The sequence below is a fragment of the Petaurus breviceps genome, unplaced genomic scaffold (assembly GCF_028583685.1).
Source record: "Petaurus breviceps papuanus isolate PSGF00001 unplaced genomic scaffold, PetGlider_PUasm1.0 90750, whole genome shotgun sequence".
Classification (NCBI taxonomy): Eukaryota; Metazoa; Chordata; class Mammalia; order Diprotodontia; family Petauridae; genus Petaurus; species Petaurus breviceps.
In genome coordinates, this window is record NW_027187335.1 from 9,085,037 (window position 1) to 9,106,723 (window position 21,687).

The 21,687-nt window shown below is 39.9% G+C and overlaps 1 protein-coding gene across 3 annotated transcripts in view; it reads left to right on the plus strand.

The window, feature by feature from the left end:
• CA10 (carbonic anhydrase 10) overlaps positions 1-21,687 on the plus strand; it is a 740,048-nt gene that overhangs the window by 713,610 nt on the left and 4,751 nt on the right. For all 3 annotated transcript variants that reach the window (XM_069067504.1, XM_069067503.1, XM_069067505.1), the window contains one exon: positions 20,572-20,726. In XM_069067504.1, coding sequence (XP_068923605.1) covers positions 20,572-20,726 — 155 coding nt within the window. The remainder of the gene's footprint in view (positions 1-20,571; positions 20,727-21,687) is intronic.

Sequence of the window (21,687 nt, forward strand, 5' to 3'; positions counted from 1 at the left end):
ATAGGGAACCTTCCAGGTCTCTTCCAACTCTAAAATCCAGTGGTTGACAATCTCAAACTCAATATTAGGATGGCCTTGTTCTGCTTGTGATGATCTCTGCCTGCAAAACAAATAGAGGAGGATGATTAAAAGTTTATCAGGGTCAGCTCTTGACCATGGCCTTGTAGTACTTGGTAAGAGCTTCTTCAGATGTCTTTGTCAGAACTGCCCAGCTATGGCTCCCCGTTAGGCCCCAAGACTAAATGAAGAACATGCTAGGTTATATACCTTCTCTGATACTTCTCAGTTTCTCAGATCTTTGGAAGGTGTCATCCACTCCTCATGGAGAAACTACATGAACAATCCTGAAAGAACAGAACAGAATCTCAGTGTATAAAATCCCACAGACCTCCTCTGTGCATAGATTTAGAGCTGAAAAGGACCTTATTGACCCTTGAGATCAACCACCTTATTTTACAGATGAGGAAAATGAGGCACAAAAGGTTAAGTGACTTGCCCAAGGTCACACAGCTAGAAACTGTTTAAGGTGGGATTTTAAACCCAAGTCTTTCTGAGAACAAGTCTGGTGCCCTATCCTTTTCCCTTCCAAAAGGCTTTAAATGCCAAACAGAGAAATTTGTATGTTATCCTAAAAGCAACAGGGAACCACTGAAGCTTTGTGAATAAGAGAATGGAATGATCAGGCTACACTTGAGAATTGTCTATTTGGCAGCTCTATGAAGGAAAAGGGAAAGATTGGATGCTGGGAGACTAATTAATCAGTGAGTCAACAAGCATTTATTAAATGCTAAATATGACAGGCACCATGCTAAAAGAAAGGCAAAAACAGGTCCCCTACCCTCACGCAGTTCAAATCCTAATGAGAGAGACATTAAAAAACAAAACAAAACAGGCACATATGAGTTATAATAGATGGATTATTTACAAAGTACATCTACAAATACAGGGAAGGCAGTTGCTGTTTGTCCTTCATTTTTGAAGAGGACCAATGGGGTAATAATGTGTTGACTTGAGCATGAATTGTATTGAAGTGAGGCAGAGTTCCACAAAGTCATCGAACTCACTCTCTCTTCCAGAGGTATGCAGAAGATAAACTCACAGGAAAGGTATCAAGTCTCTGCCAGCTCTACATCCAATATCATAGTATAAGTTTAGAGACAATGGTACTAAGGGGCTACTGCTATAACCATTTTACAGTTAAGAAAATTGAGGCATCAAACATGTAAATGGCTTGTCCTGTGTTATGCAGTTAGTGTCTGAGGCCTATCAAGAGTAAATGTAATAAAAATGTGAGGTACACAGTCTGAGCAAAATCATCTTATTAACAGTGACTTATACAACTGCTAACAAAGTAGATCAGACTAGCCACCTCAATAAGGCCAGCAACCCCAAAAAGAAGAGACCTAAACCCTCTTCATTGACAGGCAGGAATGGAGGGAGTCTGAGTAGCTGGGAAATATTACTATTAGGTATATTGAGAAAAGTGGTTTGGCATTCAGGTGTGGCTAATCATGCCCCTCTCTGTCAATTAAGGAATGTTAATTGTTTTATGGCACTCTTCTGCCTCTTGTAATCTTGGCTAGCAGATTTGAACCACCAGGTTGTTGCCCCCTTGAGAGAGATCAAACTCCCCTCATTACACAAGGACAGTCAAGGACAGATGACTTGTCTTTTGGGGCATGGCACCAGGTTAAGCTGGTAGGGGCTTACAGACAACAAGCAGATGTCTCTGGAGCTGACAGCATGAATAATAACAACTTTTCCTTTCAACTACACCTTTAAACTAACTCAGAGGGAAAACCCGCATTGATGAGTTTAACCCAAGAAGAGAAAAGTAGTTTGACAAAATGGGCTAGCAATACAGAATAGGGTCAATTCCAGAATAGAATCATTTACTTAATGATACGGAAATTAATTTCCTCAGGCCAGATATGAACTCAGATCTTCCTGATGCTCTATCCATTGTGCCTATAGGACAACCCCTAGAACCAGTCTGACAGTCAGAATACAAAGAAAGGCATAAGCATTCCCTGACCTCAAGGAGCATACATTCTAATGGGTAATGAAATTTCTAAGGAGAGCTGAAAGGGGTCTTAGAGGTCATCTAACTGAACCCTTTCATTTTTACACATGAGGAAGTTAAGGCACCAAGGAATTAAGCTACTTACTAAAGATCACACATAGCAAAAGGAAGAAAAAAGACAAGTCTTCCAGCTCCAAACCCAGTGTCTTCCCACTGAGATGTGATTGATGTGAAGACACAACCACTGATTGACTGACGCAGACAAGGGTCCCACAGGATGAGATAGCATGCATGGTTTGCCATTTGCACAGCTGGAAGGAGTGTTCCAATTTATGAGATCAGAGATCCATGAAGTCTTAAAGTAAATACCCCTTCCTAGACTGAACTCCAGGGAGATCCAGTACATGGGGAATCCCAGAATGAAGATACCTTCAACAAACCTACTGCTATCACTCCATAGAAAAAGTCAAAAAGCTATGTTCAGGAACATGTCTTTCCCCTATTCCTCCTAGCAGCTTTTCTTCACACATCCCCCATCCCCAAATCTTCAAGTCTGTTGGGTATTTTGTAACCCAGGAAAAATGCAACTACTTTTTCTCTTTGCTCCAACAAACCCATCATTCTTCTTCCTCCTGCCCAAATAAAATGAAATAAAAGATTAGCCCCACACTAGAGTAACCAATGTGCATCTAATGCAAGCTCAGTTAAACAAATCACGTTGACCTTTTAATAAAATTATGCAGAATGCTTTCCCTTCTTATTCAACATGCTAAACTTCAGACCTAAAACAGCTTAAGTTCAAGCTTCATTAAATCCCCCAAATGACACAATGAAAACTTAGACAATTACAAGTGCCAAAATCAGCTTGGTCCGTCTAGGCCTGACCTCGCAGTAACAAGGCTGCAGAGTTGGAATAGCATGCTGCTTGCATCTGGGGCATGGAAAAGGTTAGTTCTGGATATAGTTAGTATGGTCATGGAAACCTTTTCACTAGCACAGCTCCTGTATTTGTCCAGGTGCCTGCCTCACTCATATTGTTTAACCACCAGACAGAACCGGCAGAGGAAGCAAGGCAGAGCTTCCCATGCTTGGGAAATCCACTGCCCGCTCACTTGGAGAGGCCAGAGCTTCTCTAATAAATCACTGCCCTTTCACGTACACAACATTCCAGGGAGAAGGCGAAAATGGCTGCCTTCTTTTAATTTACTTAACTTAACCACCTCCATGGCTAACCAGTTCAAAGCTGTATGATCATCAATTTAGAGCTAGGAGGAATCATAGAGGCTATCGAAGGCCCCTTTCTTTTCTACATGTAAAAACTGAATTCTAAAGAGGCAAAGCGATTTGCCCAAAGTCACACAGGGAGTAAAATAGAAGAGGCAAGATTTCAAATTAGGTCCTCTGACTCCAAAAGCAACACCCTTTCCACTTCTCCATACTGTTGGCCACTTCTCCTTTGTTCCCCTCCCTCTTCCTCTGTAAAGTCAACCACAAGCACCTCTCCTGAGGACGGCTGCTATAAATAACTTTAAGGATATAATCTCACAGTATAGTGAATTCTCTATTTATTCAGCAATAAGCTAAAGCAAAACATTCAAGAAACTAAAGCACAACATTCACAACAATATGACATAACTTATTACTAAGGTGGCCACATAGTCTTAAACAAAGCATATCATTCATTAATCTCCTCAATCAATACACAGTATCCAAGTCAAGTCTTCTTTCACCTTGACTTGAGGCTGGCTTCCAACCATCCTTAAAAAGTAGCAGAAAGTACAAACACCATCCACCCTAGATTTGAAGGCTCAAATTCACAGAATGTCAAAGTTGGAAAGGACCTCAAAGGCCATCTAACTGAACCTATACCTTTAAAAAATTCCCCCAGGTAAGAGGGAGTGCTTTACAATATTATCTCATTTAATCCTCACAATAACTCTAGAAGATAGGTGTTATTATTATCACCATTGATAATGTTGATGAAATCAAGACAAGCAAAAGTTAAGTGACTTGCCTAAAATCATGCAACTAGTGTTCTCTGAGGTCCAATTTGAACTCAAGTCTTCTTTATTCCAGGCCCAGTGCTCTATTCACTGTGCCAGTCACCTGCTCCTCTGCACCAACTACATGCCTGATAACAGCCACCATTATATTTCCCAAATTACAAGGTAGCACAGTAGATAAAATCCTGGACTTAGAGTCAGGAAGACTTGAGTTCAAATCCTGATTCAAATAATTATGACCTATTTGATCCTGGACTAGTCACTTAACATCTAGTTTCCTCAACTATAAAAATAGGAATAATAACAGGACCTAACATATAACTTATAGGGTTGTTGCAATAGTCAAATGAGATAACAAATGTCAAGCATTTTGTAAAACTTGAAGTGCTATAAAAATGTTAGTTAATATTACTTTCATCATCATCATCAACATACGCAGAGTTGTACTAGAGGAGGAGAGCAGACTGCATTATATTCTGTGTCTTGCTGCTATGCAGAAACACTAGTAGAATACTGGCATTAAGTTGATGGACTTTTGTTTCCATGGAAAACATAGGGACAATGAAGGAGCCTTGCAGTTTCTGTGAGGCAATTCCATCTGATTTTCTCCTCTTATTCAATTCTAGGCCCAAATCATTGTTCATCTCTATTGTCTGTCCTAGATACAGATACCAGTAGATTGTCTCTGTCGGTTGTACATTCAAATGCATGTCATAATCTGAGCACCAGACATTCTTCAACCACTTGGCCCTTCCTGTGTGACTGGCCAAGCCAAACTCTTTTGAATGGTTACAAATCTCTTCCAGTACTCCAAGCCTCAGTACAAGCAGTGCAAATATCCAAAAACAGGAGCATCTGCTGGACCTCACCATCGACACAAAAGTTGCTTCAGTTTGGACTCAGAGCTGGATCTCTTTCACCACGGGGACGGTCACTTTTGGTGAACTGCTCCTTCCTATTCTGTTCATACATAACCTGATGTTTATGATCAAATGGTCATAAATGACCCTTTAGGTTACTCCTATTGTTATATCTCTCTAGCAATATTGAATAACTTTGATATGTGATTGGGAGATATTTTGTTAGAAAAGAACCTTTAAGGTAGCATTTTTCTCTACTGAATTAAATTCTTTTTTTGTAATTAATAAATAGTAAGCCCGTTGGGAGCCTATATTCCCTATATCTTCTAGTCAATTAAAGATGGTAAAGATGTGGTTCAATAATATTTGAAAACTCCTACCTGTACTCTTCTAACAGTTTCATGGAGATTTGTACTCTATTCCTGTATGGGTGACCAATATAATGGCTTTGGGGAGAGTATAGTTAAATAGTTATTGATATTTTCTTGGTCATTTTGTTGTTGCTGTTGTTATTGGCAAAGTTTGAATATTTTTCCATGCCTCTGGTATCTTCCCCTTCACCAAATCACTTGCATATCAATCTCAAAGAACCTTCACGGTTGTATCTTCTCCAGCATATGTATTCTCTATATGGATTTAGTTCAGTCTAGCTGCTTTTCACAATTTTGTTCCCTTTTTTGTCATTTCTATCTTCTGTAAGTACATCTGGGACTGTGGTGTCTAAGGTCTAACGGTGATGGTTCCACTGCCCTTAGTAGTGAAAAGTTTATTATGGTCATTTTTTACAGATCTTTTCCACTTTTCTTCTGTTTCTTGCCCTCCTATTTTCATCCTTAAAAGCTCTTGGATTAATGACTTCACTTAGTTGGACCTATTGCCAAGTATTCATTAAACTGATCTTACCTTCTGGGGCTTTTCTCTACTTTAAGAGGCATTCCTGCTCAAAATCATCCATCATTCTTCTTGGTAGGATATTAAAATATGATTGTATATTCTAAAGCAATGTTGTCTTTGTCCATCCCCTTCCCCCACTTAACAAATAAGTCATAGAAAGACTATCACCTCAAACCTCAAAGCTTTACATTTTGTAATGCTTTCCCAGATCACACTAGCTTTTTGGGGCAACTACATCATACTGCTGACTCATTCTGAGCTTGCAGACCACAAAAAGCCCTATCTCTTTTTCAGACTATAAGCTACCTACAAATACTTCATTCATATTGAATTTGTTGTAAAGATTTTTTTTAACCTTAACTTTACCTTTATTCCTATAAAGTGTCAACTCAGTAGATTTGATCCAATGTTCTAATGAAATTAAAATATTTTTGTATCTTGATTCTCATTCCATGTGTTAGCTATCCCTCTCAGCTTTGTGTCATCAGCAAATTGCCATCCACATGTCTTTATCCAAGTCATTGTGTGTATTATGTATGTACCTACATATGTACATATGTGTATATATACATGTATGTATAAAACAGCACCGCATCCTGAGGCACTCCACAAGAAAATTCCTTCCAAGGTGACAATGAACCATTAATGACTATTCTTTGAGCTCACTCATTCAAGGAACTCTGAATACACCCTATTATATTATTACTTAGCGTACTTCTTTCTTTTCCATAAGAATACTATGAAATACTTAATCAAGCGCTTTACTAAAAACTAAATGAACTATAGCTGTAGCATATCAAAAAAGAGAATAAGGTTAATGTGACATAATCTATTTTTGATGAAACCATGCTTTTCTCAATCACCTCTTTATTTTATATGTATTCGATAACCCTCTCTTTAATAATACATTTTAGAATTTTGCCAGTCAATCAAGTTTTTTTTTAAAGCAATTGGGGTTAACTAACTTGCTCAAGGTTACATGGCCAGTTATTTCTGGGTGTGGTACTAAGTGTCTGAGCCCAGATTTAATCCCCAGGTTATCCTGACACTGGAGCCGGTGCTCTTACTCGCTGTGCTACCTGGCCACCCCTAGTCAATCAAGTTTTAAAATGGATTCTCTTCCCTTTTTTAAAAATCAGGAAAACATTTGCCTCACTCCAGTCATGTGGGACTTGCCCTATTCTCCAGTCTTTTAAATATCAACAGTGGTTCCACACTCACATCTATCAATTCTTTCCTTATCTAAGGATGCCTTTCCTCTGAACCAAGGGCCTGGATTTGTCACAAGCAGTCAGATGCTCTCTTGCTATCTCCTAACTTACCTTGGGCATCAATTCCAATTAGCTGTTCAAATTCTGACCTTTCCAATTCAAAGATCATCCTCCTTGACAGAGAAAACAGAAGCAAATTAAGCATCGAGTAGCACTATCTTCTGTCTTTGTCAGTTATCATCACCTCTACACACCCTGACTTGGTCCTCTTGTCATCCTCAGTATACCCAAATTTTTTAAAATTATCTTTATCTTCTCTTACCAGTCACAACATGAACAGGACTCAAATCCTGACTCAATTACTTATAACTTGTGTGACCTTAAGCAAGACATTCCCATCCATGGACCTTAACTTCCACCTCCATAAAATGAGATGATTGTGCTAGGTCCTCTCTAGCTCTTTTTTTTATGACACTATGTTTGGTCTACAGAAACTCACCTATGTAACACTTTCCACTGAATTGAGTCTTAGTGGGGGCAGGTCATCAGCAAAACAGTAAAGGGGCTCAGGTCATTCACTCTCTGAGGATGCAAGGAATTTGTTGAGTACACACACACACACAGAGGAACAAAGCAGTGTAGAAAAGGGTGAGTGTATCTGGACATAATATCCAGATGAGAAATAGAAAATTAATATGGCCATTATTTTGCTTATTTTGTTTAATATAAGTAGCTTTATTTCATTCTCCCTCCCAATAAAGTAAACCAGATATTTTGGAGTTTCATAGACATAGACCTTCTTCCCTAAGAATACCTCTCTGTCTCAGGAAGCAACTTATGGCTAGGAGAGAATTCATCTTTCTATAGATGTATGACACTTTAAAAAATTATAGCTGGAAGGAATCTTAGGGAGAATTAAGTACAACTTCATTTTTCAGATGGGGAAACTGAGACCCAGTAAGAAGTGACTTATTCTAACTCTCAGAGCTAGGTCTTCTGACTTTAAGTCAAAATTATGCTGCCCTCTTGAAACTTTCTATAAATAGTATGACCCAGTCATTAAGCTAGGCAGCTAGGTGGAACAGTGGACAAAGTGACAGGCCTAGAGGTAGGAAGACCTGAGTTTGAATCCTGCCTCAGATATTTGCTAGCTGTGTGATCCTGGGCAAGTCACTTGATCTTTTTACCTCAGTTTCCTCATCTGTAAAATGAGCTGGAGAAGGAAATGGCAAACCACTTTGGTATCTTTGAAAAGAAAATCCAAAGTGTGATCATGAAGATTTTGGACATAACTGAAGCGACTGAAAAAGTCATCAAATCATGTTCATGACTCAGTTGGCCATCAATCACCCCATACTTTACTCTTTACTGTCAAAGCCCAGACTATTTTTTTCTAGAGGTGTGAGTCACTCATAATTGTGCCATTCATCAGCTCCACTCCCACATGCTAGCCTTTCCTAGTCCTTTCAAATCCAGCTGTGTTTCTGTCATTCACCTCAAGGTCATGGTGAAACAGTTTAATTAGATTGAATGAGAGTTTAGTAAGAATCAAGACTCGATTAGCCACTTGTATGACTATTACACACACACACACACACACACACACACACCTGCTCTCAGGTTGGAATCTATGTCCTCCCTCTTAATTCTGCCATCCAACCCGGAAGTACAGTATCTTTTAACAGACCTCCCAGTAAAATGCTATACAGGAAGCTTGGTAGACATTGGGATCAGGCAGTGCTACAGAAGCTTTCTGTGATTCTCATGATTACAGCTGAATGGCTGAACAGGACAACAGTATAATCCATCTCCAAAGTCCCAGGAACTCTACTCCAGGCTCTGACTCATGCATCTGTATGTCCCTGTTACCTCCAAGCTGAAAAGAGGTATTGCTCAAATGTTCCAGAGTTTGACGCCTATGGGGTGCCACCTGACTATTGCATACCTAACATTAGCAAGAGGAAGGAGACAGGTATGGCTGGGTGCTTGCCTCAGCTGCCATTTCCCTCTCTCCCTCCTTTCTCTTTCCAACTTTCTACGTGGCTCCTGTGTTCAACTCATTTCCACTATCCAACCAATACAGATCATGCTGGCAATGAAGCCAACCAGATATTGTACTGGTCCTGGCATCCCTGTAAAAACATCATCCCTAAACAGCTATGTACCCTACACATAGAAAAGATTGAACAGAGAAACTTGAAGCCTGAATAAAAGAAAAAAACAAACATAAAATGATATGAAAACAGATGATCTCTCACATTCTTCACTCTACTGAATCCAGATGTTATCTTTGATCCCCTCTGCATTTCCCCAATGCATTGTCCACTCATATCACACACATATGGACACATTAGCAATGGTGCATTCAAGCACTCAACTGCAATACTAAGCAAAGTGTGCCTCGGAAAGAGCAATAGAGAAGGTGGCACAGTGGATAGAGTGCTGGGCCCAGAATCAGGAAAACTCATCTTCATGAGTTCCAGCTGTATGACCCTGGGCAAGTCACTTAACCCTATTTGCCTTAGTTTCCTCATCTGTAAAATGACCTGGAGACGGAAATGGCAAATCATTTAAAAATCTTTGCCAAGAAAACCCCAAGTGGGTTCATGAAGAGTCAGACACTGATACTGAAAGGGACCCAACAAGTTATGTTTTCCTCCCTGATTACCTCTGGGGAAAAGTAATGAGAATAGAAGTTATATTAGGAAAGTTACTTCCTACTGTTACCTCCCCACCCAACACCCCACCCCCTTGCAAGTTAGAGTAATTATTACTTATTGTATTGATATTGATACTTTCCTCTCTACTTGTTTCAGAGGATGGCTGATATCACTTCCTCATCACCTGAGTATAATAATAGCTAGCATTTATATAGTGCTCTAAGGTTTGTAATGCACTTTATAAATATCTTCATAGAAGCCTTGGGTGGCATGTGCTAATGTTATCTCCATTTTACAGTATGGCACCAAGGCAACATTCACAGCGCCAATGGTCACTATAAATATACTGACATAGTGCTAGATCACAAAATATAACAGACTCTCCATATATAAAACAGAAGCAAAACATTTCTTCAGACACCAGAAAACCAAATCCCAACACAAGGAAACCAAATCCATCGTAGCAACATAGAAGTTAATGCACCACAACATAACAGAGAGCCACATCATCCTTTAGCCTTCTCACAAACCAACACAAGCCTAGCAGTCACAGCAGGTGGCAAATACCAACATTTACTCACAAGCCCAACTATCTCCCTCAGATGCATCCTCTCCTTCCACCATGTCTAGCTGCTTTGACTCCCAGCTTCCTGAGGGCTATACTCAACCCTTCAGCAAACTGCTCCCACCTCAAGCTCCATGTGATTACATTCAGCCTATTAGGGGGTAGAGTATATCTTCAAAGCAAGGAAGGTCTTCAAATTCCCTTAGGCTTATTAAGGGGCAGAGAAGATCTTCAAATTCCCATTACCATTACATACAGTTGAGGAAACTGAGGCAGACAAAGGTTAAGTGCCTTGCCAGGAATCACAAAGCTAGTAAATATCTGAGGGTGGATTTGAAATCAAGTCTTCCTGACTCCATGTCCAGCAATCTATTGAATATTCCACTGTAGCTGTTTCAGAACCTGGGAAGAACATTCTGATGCTCAGCTAGTAGAACATAATGGGTTACTCAGACAAATAAGACTGATTCAGGTGAATTAACTTGAGATGTCCCCAGTGCCTATGTTTGTTGAATACCCTATTACTATGGCTAAGAAACTATCTTTTATTAATTCTTGAAGAACCTATAAATGTCTTATTTTATTCCAATTTTGAACTTAAGCTACTAGGGCCTGGCCTGTGTTAGGCCCAGCCCAGAGCAGAAGGAAATTTATAAAAAGAAGAGAAAAAATAGTCTTAGTCCTGATAAATATTTAGGGCAAGGTTATTTTAAATGGAATTTCTTTCCTAACTAATCTTTAACTCACAAGGACTTAGTTAGCCAAGGACAAATGGCCAGGGACCAGTGATGACATGAGGTGTTGCCAGGGTCTCCCCAATTGCCTTGCCAGGCAAAACTGACTAGCTATTGCCTTTATTGATTTAGCAGGGCGCAGATATTGAGCCTAACCCATTATCCATCCTCACAGAAAAACTATCTGCTCCGTGCTTCTGTGTGGTTTCACTGGTGCTTGGTAAAGTCCAGAGGTGGGAAACCTGCAGCTTCAAGGCCACATATGGCCCTCCAGGTCCTCAAGTGTGGCCCTTTGACTGAATCCAAATTTCACAGAATAAATCTCCTTAATAAAAGGATTTGTTCTGTAAAACTTAGATTCAGTCAAAAGGCTATACCCAAAGACCTAGAAGACTACATGTGGCCTCAAGATTGCTGGTTCCCCACCCCAGTATAGTCCTTCAACCATATATTCAACCAAATGGGCCCCATACCTGATCCCAAGAATCCCCTTCTGTGAGTTTCTGCCTTGCACTTATAGATGGAATTTTCTCTAAACTGACTTCACATATAGTAGAAAAATCAAAAGACATAAAGCTAGAAGATCTTCCTAGGTTTGTTGTTTTTTTGTTTTGTTTTGCTTTTTAGAGAGGGAAAGGTAGGGCAATTGGGGTTAAGTGACTTGCCCAAGGTCACATGGCTAGTTTTTTGTGTTAAGTGTCTGAGGTCAGATTTGAACTCAGGTCCTCCTGACTCTAGGGCTGGTGCACTATTCACTGTGCCATCTATCCGCCCCAAGGTTTGTTGTTTTTTAACAATATATCATGGACAAGAGATTCACCTTTCTGAGACTCAGTTTCTTCTTCTGTAAAATGGAAATAATAGTGTTATACAACCTACCTTAAAGGCTGTTTTAGAGAAAGTAATTTTCGAGCTATAATTTGGAGCTATATTAATATGAGCTCTAGTGCAAGGGTAAGACAGGCATTTTGTTCTGGTAGAGACTGGGAGATTGTCTGAAGTTGTATGCAAGGTTCCAAACAGTGGAGGATATTCCCATAGGTTACAGTTCTCTGGGACCTGATTTAAAATAGAGCATAGAGTCAGAGTTGGACAAGACCATAAACTCAATGTAAGTTCAACTGCTCAGAGGCAGTTTGGAGGCTCGGTGGTATAATGGTGTAACTAGGAAGACCTGAATTCAAATCTGGCCTCAAATACTTTCTAGCTGTGTGACTTTGGGCAAGTCACTTAACCTCTGCCATCTAAGCTTCCCCATCTATAAAATGGGAATAATAAGAACAGAAGCATCAAATACTCAGAAACCAGGTTAAAATTTAATTGGGAAAAATTTAACAAAATAAATAAAAATACATTAAACATAGATAATGTTAAAATGTGGTAGTATAAGGCAATATGCTGCCCACAGTATGGTTTAGTATCCCCTATTTCTACTTGAGTTTGACACCACTGAATAAGAAAATCTATCTCCCAAGGCTGCTGTGAGGATCAAATGAGATAATATTTGTAACCTGCTACATGAATGCTAGCTATTGTTATTAACTACTCCAATCTTCTAAAATTTTACAGATGAGAAAACTGAGGAACAGAGAGGTTAAATGACTTGTGCAAAGCCACACAAGCAGTAAGTGGCACTTAAACTCAGGAAGTTAATTCAGTTCTTTGGACTCCAACAGCTCTTTCCACTGTGCTATGTTAGCACCACTGTCTAACCGGTTCTGCTGTTGCTGCTGGCCATGCTGCTAAATTCTGCAATGTGAAATTAATAGGGAGGAAACTGGACACTGAATCCTGATTTACAAAGAGTTGCATTTACACATACACACACACACACACACACACACACACACACCCTTATACGTACATAGATTCATTACTACCATACTGTGGAGGGTGGGGACCGACCCTTAATGAAAGGAAGGTGGTAAGCAGACATCCTTGCCTTCTGTCTTAGGTTGGACTCCCTCGAGTAGTTTCTGCAAGAGCATCCTTTCTATGTTGTCATAGTTACCAGGCAGACTCAGAAGTTGTACAAAATATCACCATACGACAAATGTTGGCTCACCACTTCTGGTCCAGGTGCATGTCCTAGATCCTGACACAGTGATAGATGTTGCATTGTTATTCTCAAAGTACAGTCTAGCACAATATTTTCTTTAGCCAACTTCTGTAACTCCACCCACACGCAGTCTCCACTCAAGCATACAGATATGTACTCAATCTAACTCTCCAGCTCCTTTCTAATTTAATTCCTTCTGGTTGGATGTGTTTTGGCTTATGTTTAATAGTTCATCTAATATATTAATATTACATGACATTACTTTGATAATTCAAGGATTTCATAGGTATGGGTACCCCTCTCAAGGAAGACCACAACTGCTACACCTTTATAGATAGTTTTCATGAGTTGCCATGGCTTTAAAAAAAGAAAACATTAGCATCCATTGACCAAGCTTTTGGTGATAAGCGTGGTCTTGAGATGACAGATACATAATCTCAGATCTTTCTAGATCAGTAGCCCTATATAGTCAAAACCGTCATGAGCTCAGGGTCTCACCATTATGGGATATCAAAATAGGACTTTTTTGGCAGATATTCCCAATAGCAAATCTTGCACATAAGAGGGATCACCTTTATTGCATGTTTAGTCTATTTTGAAGCATTAATGAGAACCCATTACTAAGGTTTTATTGGTCTACAGAACTAATAGACATAGCTTCAGAAATTTGGACTTTTTCCCCAGAACCATACTAGGCTCTGATAGGTGAACCTCACTTGTTTGGAACCAGGCTTCCAGGTCACTTTTCAGTCACTATTTCCAAACTATGCTTATCCCTCCCCCTTTTGAGTTCCTTTTTGTGTATTACCTTCCCCTTGTTGGAATGTAATTTTCATCATGGCAGAGACTTCCTTGCTTATTTGTACTTGTATTCCCAGTGCCTGGATATACTAAGTGTTTAATAAATTATCTACCTACCTATCTATCTATCAATCTGCCTATCTATCTATACCATTCTCTGCCTAATTTCTTACCAAGCCTTAATCACTAAATGGTCACTGCCTCAGTCAAACTGAACCTTAGCTTAAAAAGGCCAAGGTTTCCCACTGCATCCAGGGCCATTTCCAGTCATCCTGATCTTTATCTTGTCAATGGAGCCAGATGGCTCCAGAGGAGAAAGAGAGGCTGGTGATTTTGCACAGCTCTCCCTTACTTAAATCCAATTCACTAGCATGTCATGCTATCACTTCCCTGATGTCATGGTCCTCTTCAAGAAGGAAAGACAAACAACAACAATAACAATATTTATCTACTTACCTATCTATACTCTCTCTCTCTCTCTCTCTCTCTCTCTCTCTCTCTCTCTCTCTCTCTCTCTCTCTCTCTCTCTCTCTCCTTCTCTCTCTACCTTTCTATCTACCTAAATACCTCTCTATATATCTACCTATCAATATATCTGTCCATATGTCTATTTATATAGATACCTATGTGTCTGTCTATCTATCTATCTATCTATCTATCTATCTATCTATCTATCTATCTATCTATCTATCTATCTATCTGATACAGAGTCACAATTTGACCACTCAGGGAACCTGGCCAAGGCAGGGTTTATTGTTCTTTTGGGAATCATCCTCTTTCTATTGGGACCTTTTGAAGACTTCTTGGAGCCCAGCAAAAAAATTCCTCACAGTTTTCTAATGGGAACCGACAGTAGTCAATGAGGCATGCCCTTTCTGCTGGCTGATTACCAATGCAACATTCAATTTAACAAATGTAGGCATTAAGTGCCTGCTATGCTGCACTGGGGATGCAAAGGTAAAACAACAAAAAAACAAAACAAAACTGCTATGCATTTGGAAATGCTTTTATTTGAGTGTGTATTTAAGTTTAAAAATGTTTTAATACATTAAAATGTCACCACTCCTGCCCTCAAAGAATTTATATTATACTAGGAACACAAGGGGCAGCTTATTCTAGTGAATAAAGATCTGTCCTTGAAACAAGAAATAGCAATAACAATAGCTAGCATTTACATAGAACTTTAAGATTTACAAAGTATTTTTCAGATATTATCTCATTTGATTCCCACAACAACTCTGAAAGGTAGATACTATTATTATCATTTTACAAATGAGGAAACTGAGTCTGAGAGAGGGTAATTTACCCAGAGTCACACAGGTAGTAAGTGACAGAAACAATATTTGAACCCATGTCCTCAGACTCCAAAGCCAGGATTCTTTCCACTGTCTCATTTTGTCTGCCTTGAAAGAGTTTGCCAGGTTCTGATCAGTGAGGAGATTCGTGATAACTGGAGACTAATCATATCCATGAGAGCTGTGGACAACAAAGGATTTTTATTCCTTCAATCAAATGCTACCATAACTTTCTGACTACCTCTACTGCACTTATCTGACCAGGAGCCTCTGGGTGAAGGCTCCATCACATGGACATTCTAATTAGAATATGGAGCCAATTTAGTCAACAAGTTTCTCTTTATTTGGAACTTCCCCTGTCCTATGGGACTAAAGATTTTCTACTGGATTTGGAGTCAGAGGACCTGGGTTCAAATCCTATCTTTGCCACTTACTTCCTTTGTAACCTTGGGCAAAGTGATTTAACGTCTCTGTTTCCTCATCTGTAAAGGAGGAAGTTAAAATAAATAAGCTAAGATCCCTTCAAACTCAAAATCTGCAATCCTCTGATCCTATTTATTTTTCAAATCCCTGTCATTCAGATCCTAGCCTAAAAAAGGAAATGCCTCTCCCCTGACCCTCTCTCCCTGGACCCTCATCCCTATCCATAGATATCCTCACCTCAACTCCTATGGCTACCATCTCTGCTCTAGATCAAAAACCCAGAAGGATATTACCCATGAGATCTCACCATCACCAGTAGCTATTCCACATTCTACATTCTAAACACTGAAATTTATCTCTTAGAAAACAAGTCTTCTTCTCTTCCTTTTCACTTCACCTCATCAACTGAAAAAGAAAACCCTTTGAGGTGGCAAGGTGGCACAGTGAGTAGAGCACCAGTCCTGGAGTCAGGAGGACCTGAGTTCGGATCCGGCCTCAGACACTTAACACAAAAACTAGCCGTGTGACCTTGGGCAAGTTGCTTAACCCCAATTGCCCTCCAAAAAAGGCAAGAAAGAAAGAGCAAAAAAAGAAAGCCCTTGTAACAAATTATAAAGCCAAGTACGAGCAGCTCTCCTGAGGACTGCTGTTGTGAATAACTTTAAGGTTCTAATTGCACAGTATAGTGAATTCTCTATTTATTCAGCAATAAATTAAAGCAAAATATTCACAACAATATAACTTAACTTATTACTAAGGTGGCCATATAGTCTTAGACAAAAGATTTCATTCAGTAAGTCACAATTTCTTCAATCAATATAAAGTTTCCATCTAAAATCTTCTTTCATCTTGATTGAAGGCTGGCTTCCAATCATCCTTACATCAATCATCCTTAAGGGGTAACCATCTTCAAGTCAATCATCCTTAAGGGGTACTGAAAAGTACAAAGATCTTCTACCCCTAGGTCACAGCAAGTCATAATCTTGTCAGTCAGCACTAAGTACCCAAGTAAAGGTCCTTTCATCTTGACTCAAGGCTGACTTCCAAACTCCATGGCTCCTCTTCCACCCTCCCAGTTCCTGCCTGGATTCACCCAACTCTTGCCTGGATTCACAGGTAGGCAGCTCTCTGCTCCTGTTCCATATTGAAACTCATGGTGACTAGTCCACTCCAAGCCCTTCACAGTTTCTGTTTCTGGGAAGACAAAGCCTAACAGAGTCACAACAATATTTACACACATTACCTTAGCAGAGTTACAACAATATTCACGCACATTGCCAGCACTATCATCTCAATTCACTTTCTGTCTGTGAAATCAACACAAGTCAACAGAAAGAGTGCTTCTGCCCGAAAAAGTAACAGACAGAACAGATGAACAGAGTGCCAACACCACAAGCGTTCTCCCTCTCAGTTCTGCTTGGTCCCAGCTTTTATAGGCTCTGCTCCTTCCTGTTTCATCCTTCCTATTGTGTCCTTCCTGTTACACTATTTTGGCAAGTTCCTCCCACCTCGGGCTCCATATGATGACATTAGGCCTATAAAGGGCAGGGAAGGTCTCCAAACTTCCTTAGGCCTATTCAAGGCAACATAATGAATACTGTTTCCTACAAAGACTTTATATAATCACCCGTGAGGCTCAAAGACACTTGAATAGCTGAAACAAGGAGCTAAGTGCTACTTTGCTTGCTATTGCAATAACTGAAACAAGGAGCAAAGCATCATTTTTATTATACTCACAGAAATACACACAATCAAGCAAAACAAATTCCCACATTGGCCATGTCTTAAATAGATGTCTTATTCTGCATCTTGAGTCTAGCACCTCTCTTTCAGGAAGTGGGTAGCATGCTTCATCCCTGGTCTTCAGGAATGATGGTTGATAATTGCATTGATCAGAATTCCTTGGTCTTTCAAAGTTAATTTCCTCTGGTTCTGCTCACTATATTCTACATCAGTTCTCAGGGTTCTCTGAAACTCTCCCTTTCATGATTTCATTACATTTATATACCATAATTTGTTTGGCCATTCTCTATTTGATGGATACTTCTTTGATTTCCAGTGCTTTGCCACTACAAAAAGAGCTACTATCGTTTGTACCTTTTCCACATTCTCTGATCTCTTCGGGGAACCACTGTGTCATTCATGAACCTATTCCACATTATCTTCTCCAGTCATGAGATCATAGAGCTAGGGGGACCTCAGAGGCCAAGTCCCACAATCTTTCCAAGTTATCTATATCCCTCTCTTCCTTCTAGACTCACTTCTCAACCCTCTGACTAGCCATTTTAACAAGGCACCTTTCTGATGTAAGAGGCCAGCTTGGCCAACCTATTCCACTTGCCATACTAGCTAGTGGCTCTTATAGGATTTATAGGTAACCCTATTTCAGGCTTGTGGTGTTTTGGAGCTTAGCCTGCTTTTGAAGCCATGGTTTGTATCTAACAGGACGGAATAGACTTATTCTGTACTGTTAGACAGGCGGGACTTAGAGATTAGGCAAAGCCAGTGGGGTAGGTCAGAAAAGTACAATGGAAATGGGGCAGAAACAATAATGCACTATTGGGATTATAGAATCTGAGTTCAAACCCTGGCTTTCCCATAATAATCTGTGTGACTTTGAGACAAGTTATTTATTTTTTATTTTTCTCTCTGGTCTTAAGTTTCTTCATTTATAAACTGAATTAGGTGGACTAGATGGTCCTTCCTGTCTCTCAGTCTATGATCCTATCACTATAAGGTCTCAGCAACAGAGGACAAGAGAAAGTTAAATCACCTAAATGGTTAAAACCAGTCAGGTCAAGCAATGAGTCACAAGGACATAGCCCAGTCATTTTTCAGTTGTGTCTGACTCTCTGTGACCTCATTTGGCATTTTCTTGGTAGAGATAACTGGCCATTTCCTTCCTCAGCTCATTTTATAGATGAAGAACTGGGGCAAACAGGATTAAGTGATTTGCCCAGGGTCACACAGCTAGGAAACGTCTGACGGTAGATTGGAACTCATGAAGTTGAGTCTTCTTGACTGCAGGCCCAGCACTCTATCCACTATGCCACCTAGATACCCAGTAGGTATGTACCATCTGACAGGAGCAAAATCTGGCAGGAAGCTATTGATAAGATTTGGACAATCATCCTTTATCAAGGCCTGACAGTTAGTGACAAGCCTTTGTTGAATATTTAAGAGTGAATATTCAGCATTGGAGGTTTGAGGAGCAGTCCCTGGGAGAACCAGAGAGATAAAGGTAAAGCTCTTTTCCTTGTTGGAACTGGAATTTGAGACTAGAAAGTAATTCAGGCAGAGGGGAAAAATAAAATCAGAAACCAATTATAGATTCATGAGATCTGGAGCTAGGATAGACCTTAGAAGATCATATAACCCCATTTCTTTCTAGATGAAGAAATGACCTAGAGAGGACATGTGACTTGTCCATTGAAGTACTAAATATGAGCCACAATTGGAATCCAGGTTCTCTGATATTAAACCACTATTCTTTCTACTACATCACTAGAACTGGGATTCAGGACAAGTACTTGGATATGATCAGAGATACAGCATCCTAGCCAAAGGAAAAGTTGCCCTGGAGTCCCCAACTTTCTCCATTTTTATCATAAATTCTGCTGTAAGCAATGCTTCACTATTTAATTGTTTCTACGATTGAGTTAACCCTTAGATGTTTTGGAGTCACAGAAAAAAATAAGGCAAGGGCCCAGTTTCCCTGCACAGGGACCAGGGCTGTCCCAGTGTGTGAGACCAAACAAAGTACTTCCATACTTCCTGGTCAGACTGAAAAGCCACCAATATCAGTGAACATGTTTACTTTCCTACATTAACTCTATCAAGGTGGAGCAATTTTAATACTCTCCACCTTGACAAAGCCTTTGTGAACCAAAGCTTCTGTAAACAAAAGCTGTTTAACAGTCTGAACTATGGCAAGAGCCTGGGATTTTTCAAGATCTCTCTCTCCCTAAGAAAAGCACTCCTTGGATTGAGTTTAAAAGCCTTTTCTAAAAAGAAAGAGTGTGAGGAATAATAGATGGACAGTACCAAGTACTGCACTGGCACCCGTGAAACATAAAAAGACCTAGAGAAAGGTCCCCAATAGCTTTGGTGGGTCTCCTGTGGGGGGAAGGGATTTATGGGAGAACATGGGACAAGAATAACAGAAGATAAGGAGTGAGTGGACTGTGGTCTGCATTAATAGAGAAAATACCATTTCAAGGAGATCATTGATCAGTTGAAGTATTGAAGTTATGAGTCAACCCATTCGAAGATGGCTGCCTTTGGGGAGTCATTCAATGGAGCAGTTATGTCATCTTCATTCTCACATATCTTTATGAGTATAATGATATGGGGTCACAAAAGAGTGAACCGTCATCCATCCTCTCAGAGGACCATTGCTGACAGCTTTATCTCTCAAATTAAGACTAACTCTTCAGCCTGACACCTGAGACCCTACACTGCCTAACTCTAACCTCCCTTTCCAGACTTATTTCATATTAATCATCTCCCTCAACACCTGACATCCCAGTAAAATTGGACTTCTTGCTGTTCCTTAAAATTGGTATGTCATAATGAGACTACAATATGCCACTACGAGAACATATCTCTACTCAGTCTCTACCACAAGTGACACTTTCCAGATTCATTCATCCTTTCTCACCTTCCACTTTCAGAATCTATTTCTTCCTTCAGCTTAGTTGTTACATTCTCTGTGAAAGTGTTCCCTCTGGTGTTCACTCCATCCTCAAATATTCCTACCACCTGTAATCTGAGCTCACTTCTGTCCCTTTCTCTTTCTATATTTATTATACTTATCTCTGTTCATATCATATCCCTCCATTAGACTGTAAGCTCCTTGAGGACAGGGTCCATTTTATATGTGTATTTATATCCCCAGGATTTGCCAAAGTGCCTTTCAAATAGTAGATACTTAATATCTGTTGCAGTGAATTGAACTGAAATTGTACTTGCACTTCAGATCATCCTAATTCTCACATACCATGTGATGAAGGTTTTTTTTTTTTGTCTTGCTCTCTTTCCTAGATGATGCATACTTGCTACAGGGACTTAATATAGAGGAGCTATATCCTGAGACCTCTAGCTTCATTACCTATGATGGGTCGATGACTATCCCACCCTGTTATGAGACAGCAAGTTGGATAATAATGAACAAACCAGTCTACATTACCAGGATGCAGGTGAGTAGCGCTGTGGCCTCTGGGAAGAGAAGGTTTGATGGGAATACTGTCCCAGCCCTTTGAAGTGATCTGAATCTAAAATGCTTTCATCATTTTGCCCTAAAGAAGAACAAAGTAGCATCATTTGAGTCTAAGAGTATCTGCCTACATGGAAAGGGAGTATGTGGTATCAGAAAGAGTACTGAAGGAGTCATAATACCAGGTTGTAACTACAGCCCAGCTACCTTCTGGCTTTGTAACCTGTATAACTCATTTAGCTTACTTGAGACTGAGTATCACCTTCCATGAAATAAGGGTTGCAGTAGATCAAGTCTAAAGACACTTCCAGATGGGATATTCTATGATTCTGTTTCTAAGTGTAGCTGAAGGCCAGATCTGTTACGATTATGCACTCCTCCCCAAGGTTTTCCATACCCTAAGGAGGTTGAAAAGGGGGTATCTCTCAATCTTCTAACTCTGCCATTGGTTAGAGCCCCCACCTATTGTTTTTACCTCAATTTTATGAGCCTAGTGAAAACCACCCCAGTTCCTTTTGACCAATTACATCAGATTAACATTTACAAAGGAAGATTTATTTCAAAGCTATAGTTAGAAAAATGTACAAATATACAAACAAAATATACAAACATTTCCTTCCAATTCCTGGGGAACATAATCCTCCCTATGCCACCTTAGTCTCTGGGAAAGGGGATGAGATTAGGCTCACAGTTTAAATCAGTTCCTATGTAGGATTAGTCCCACCAAGTTTAAGTCCAAAGCCCAGTGGAATAACATCCAGTACCACTGCTCCTCAAAGCTTTTCTGCTGGGCTGACTACAATATCTGAGCTGGAATCCTAGGCACCAAGATCTCCATGGCTTAGGCTCTTAGATTGGGACTCCTCTCCCATATTCTCTCTCTCTCTCTCTCTCTCTCTCTCTCTCTCTCTCTCTCTCTCTCTCTCTCTCTCTCTCTCTCTCTC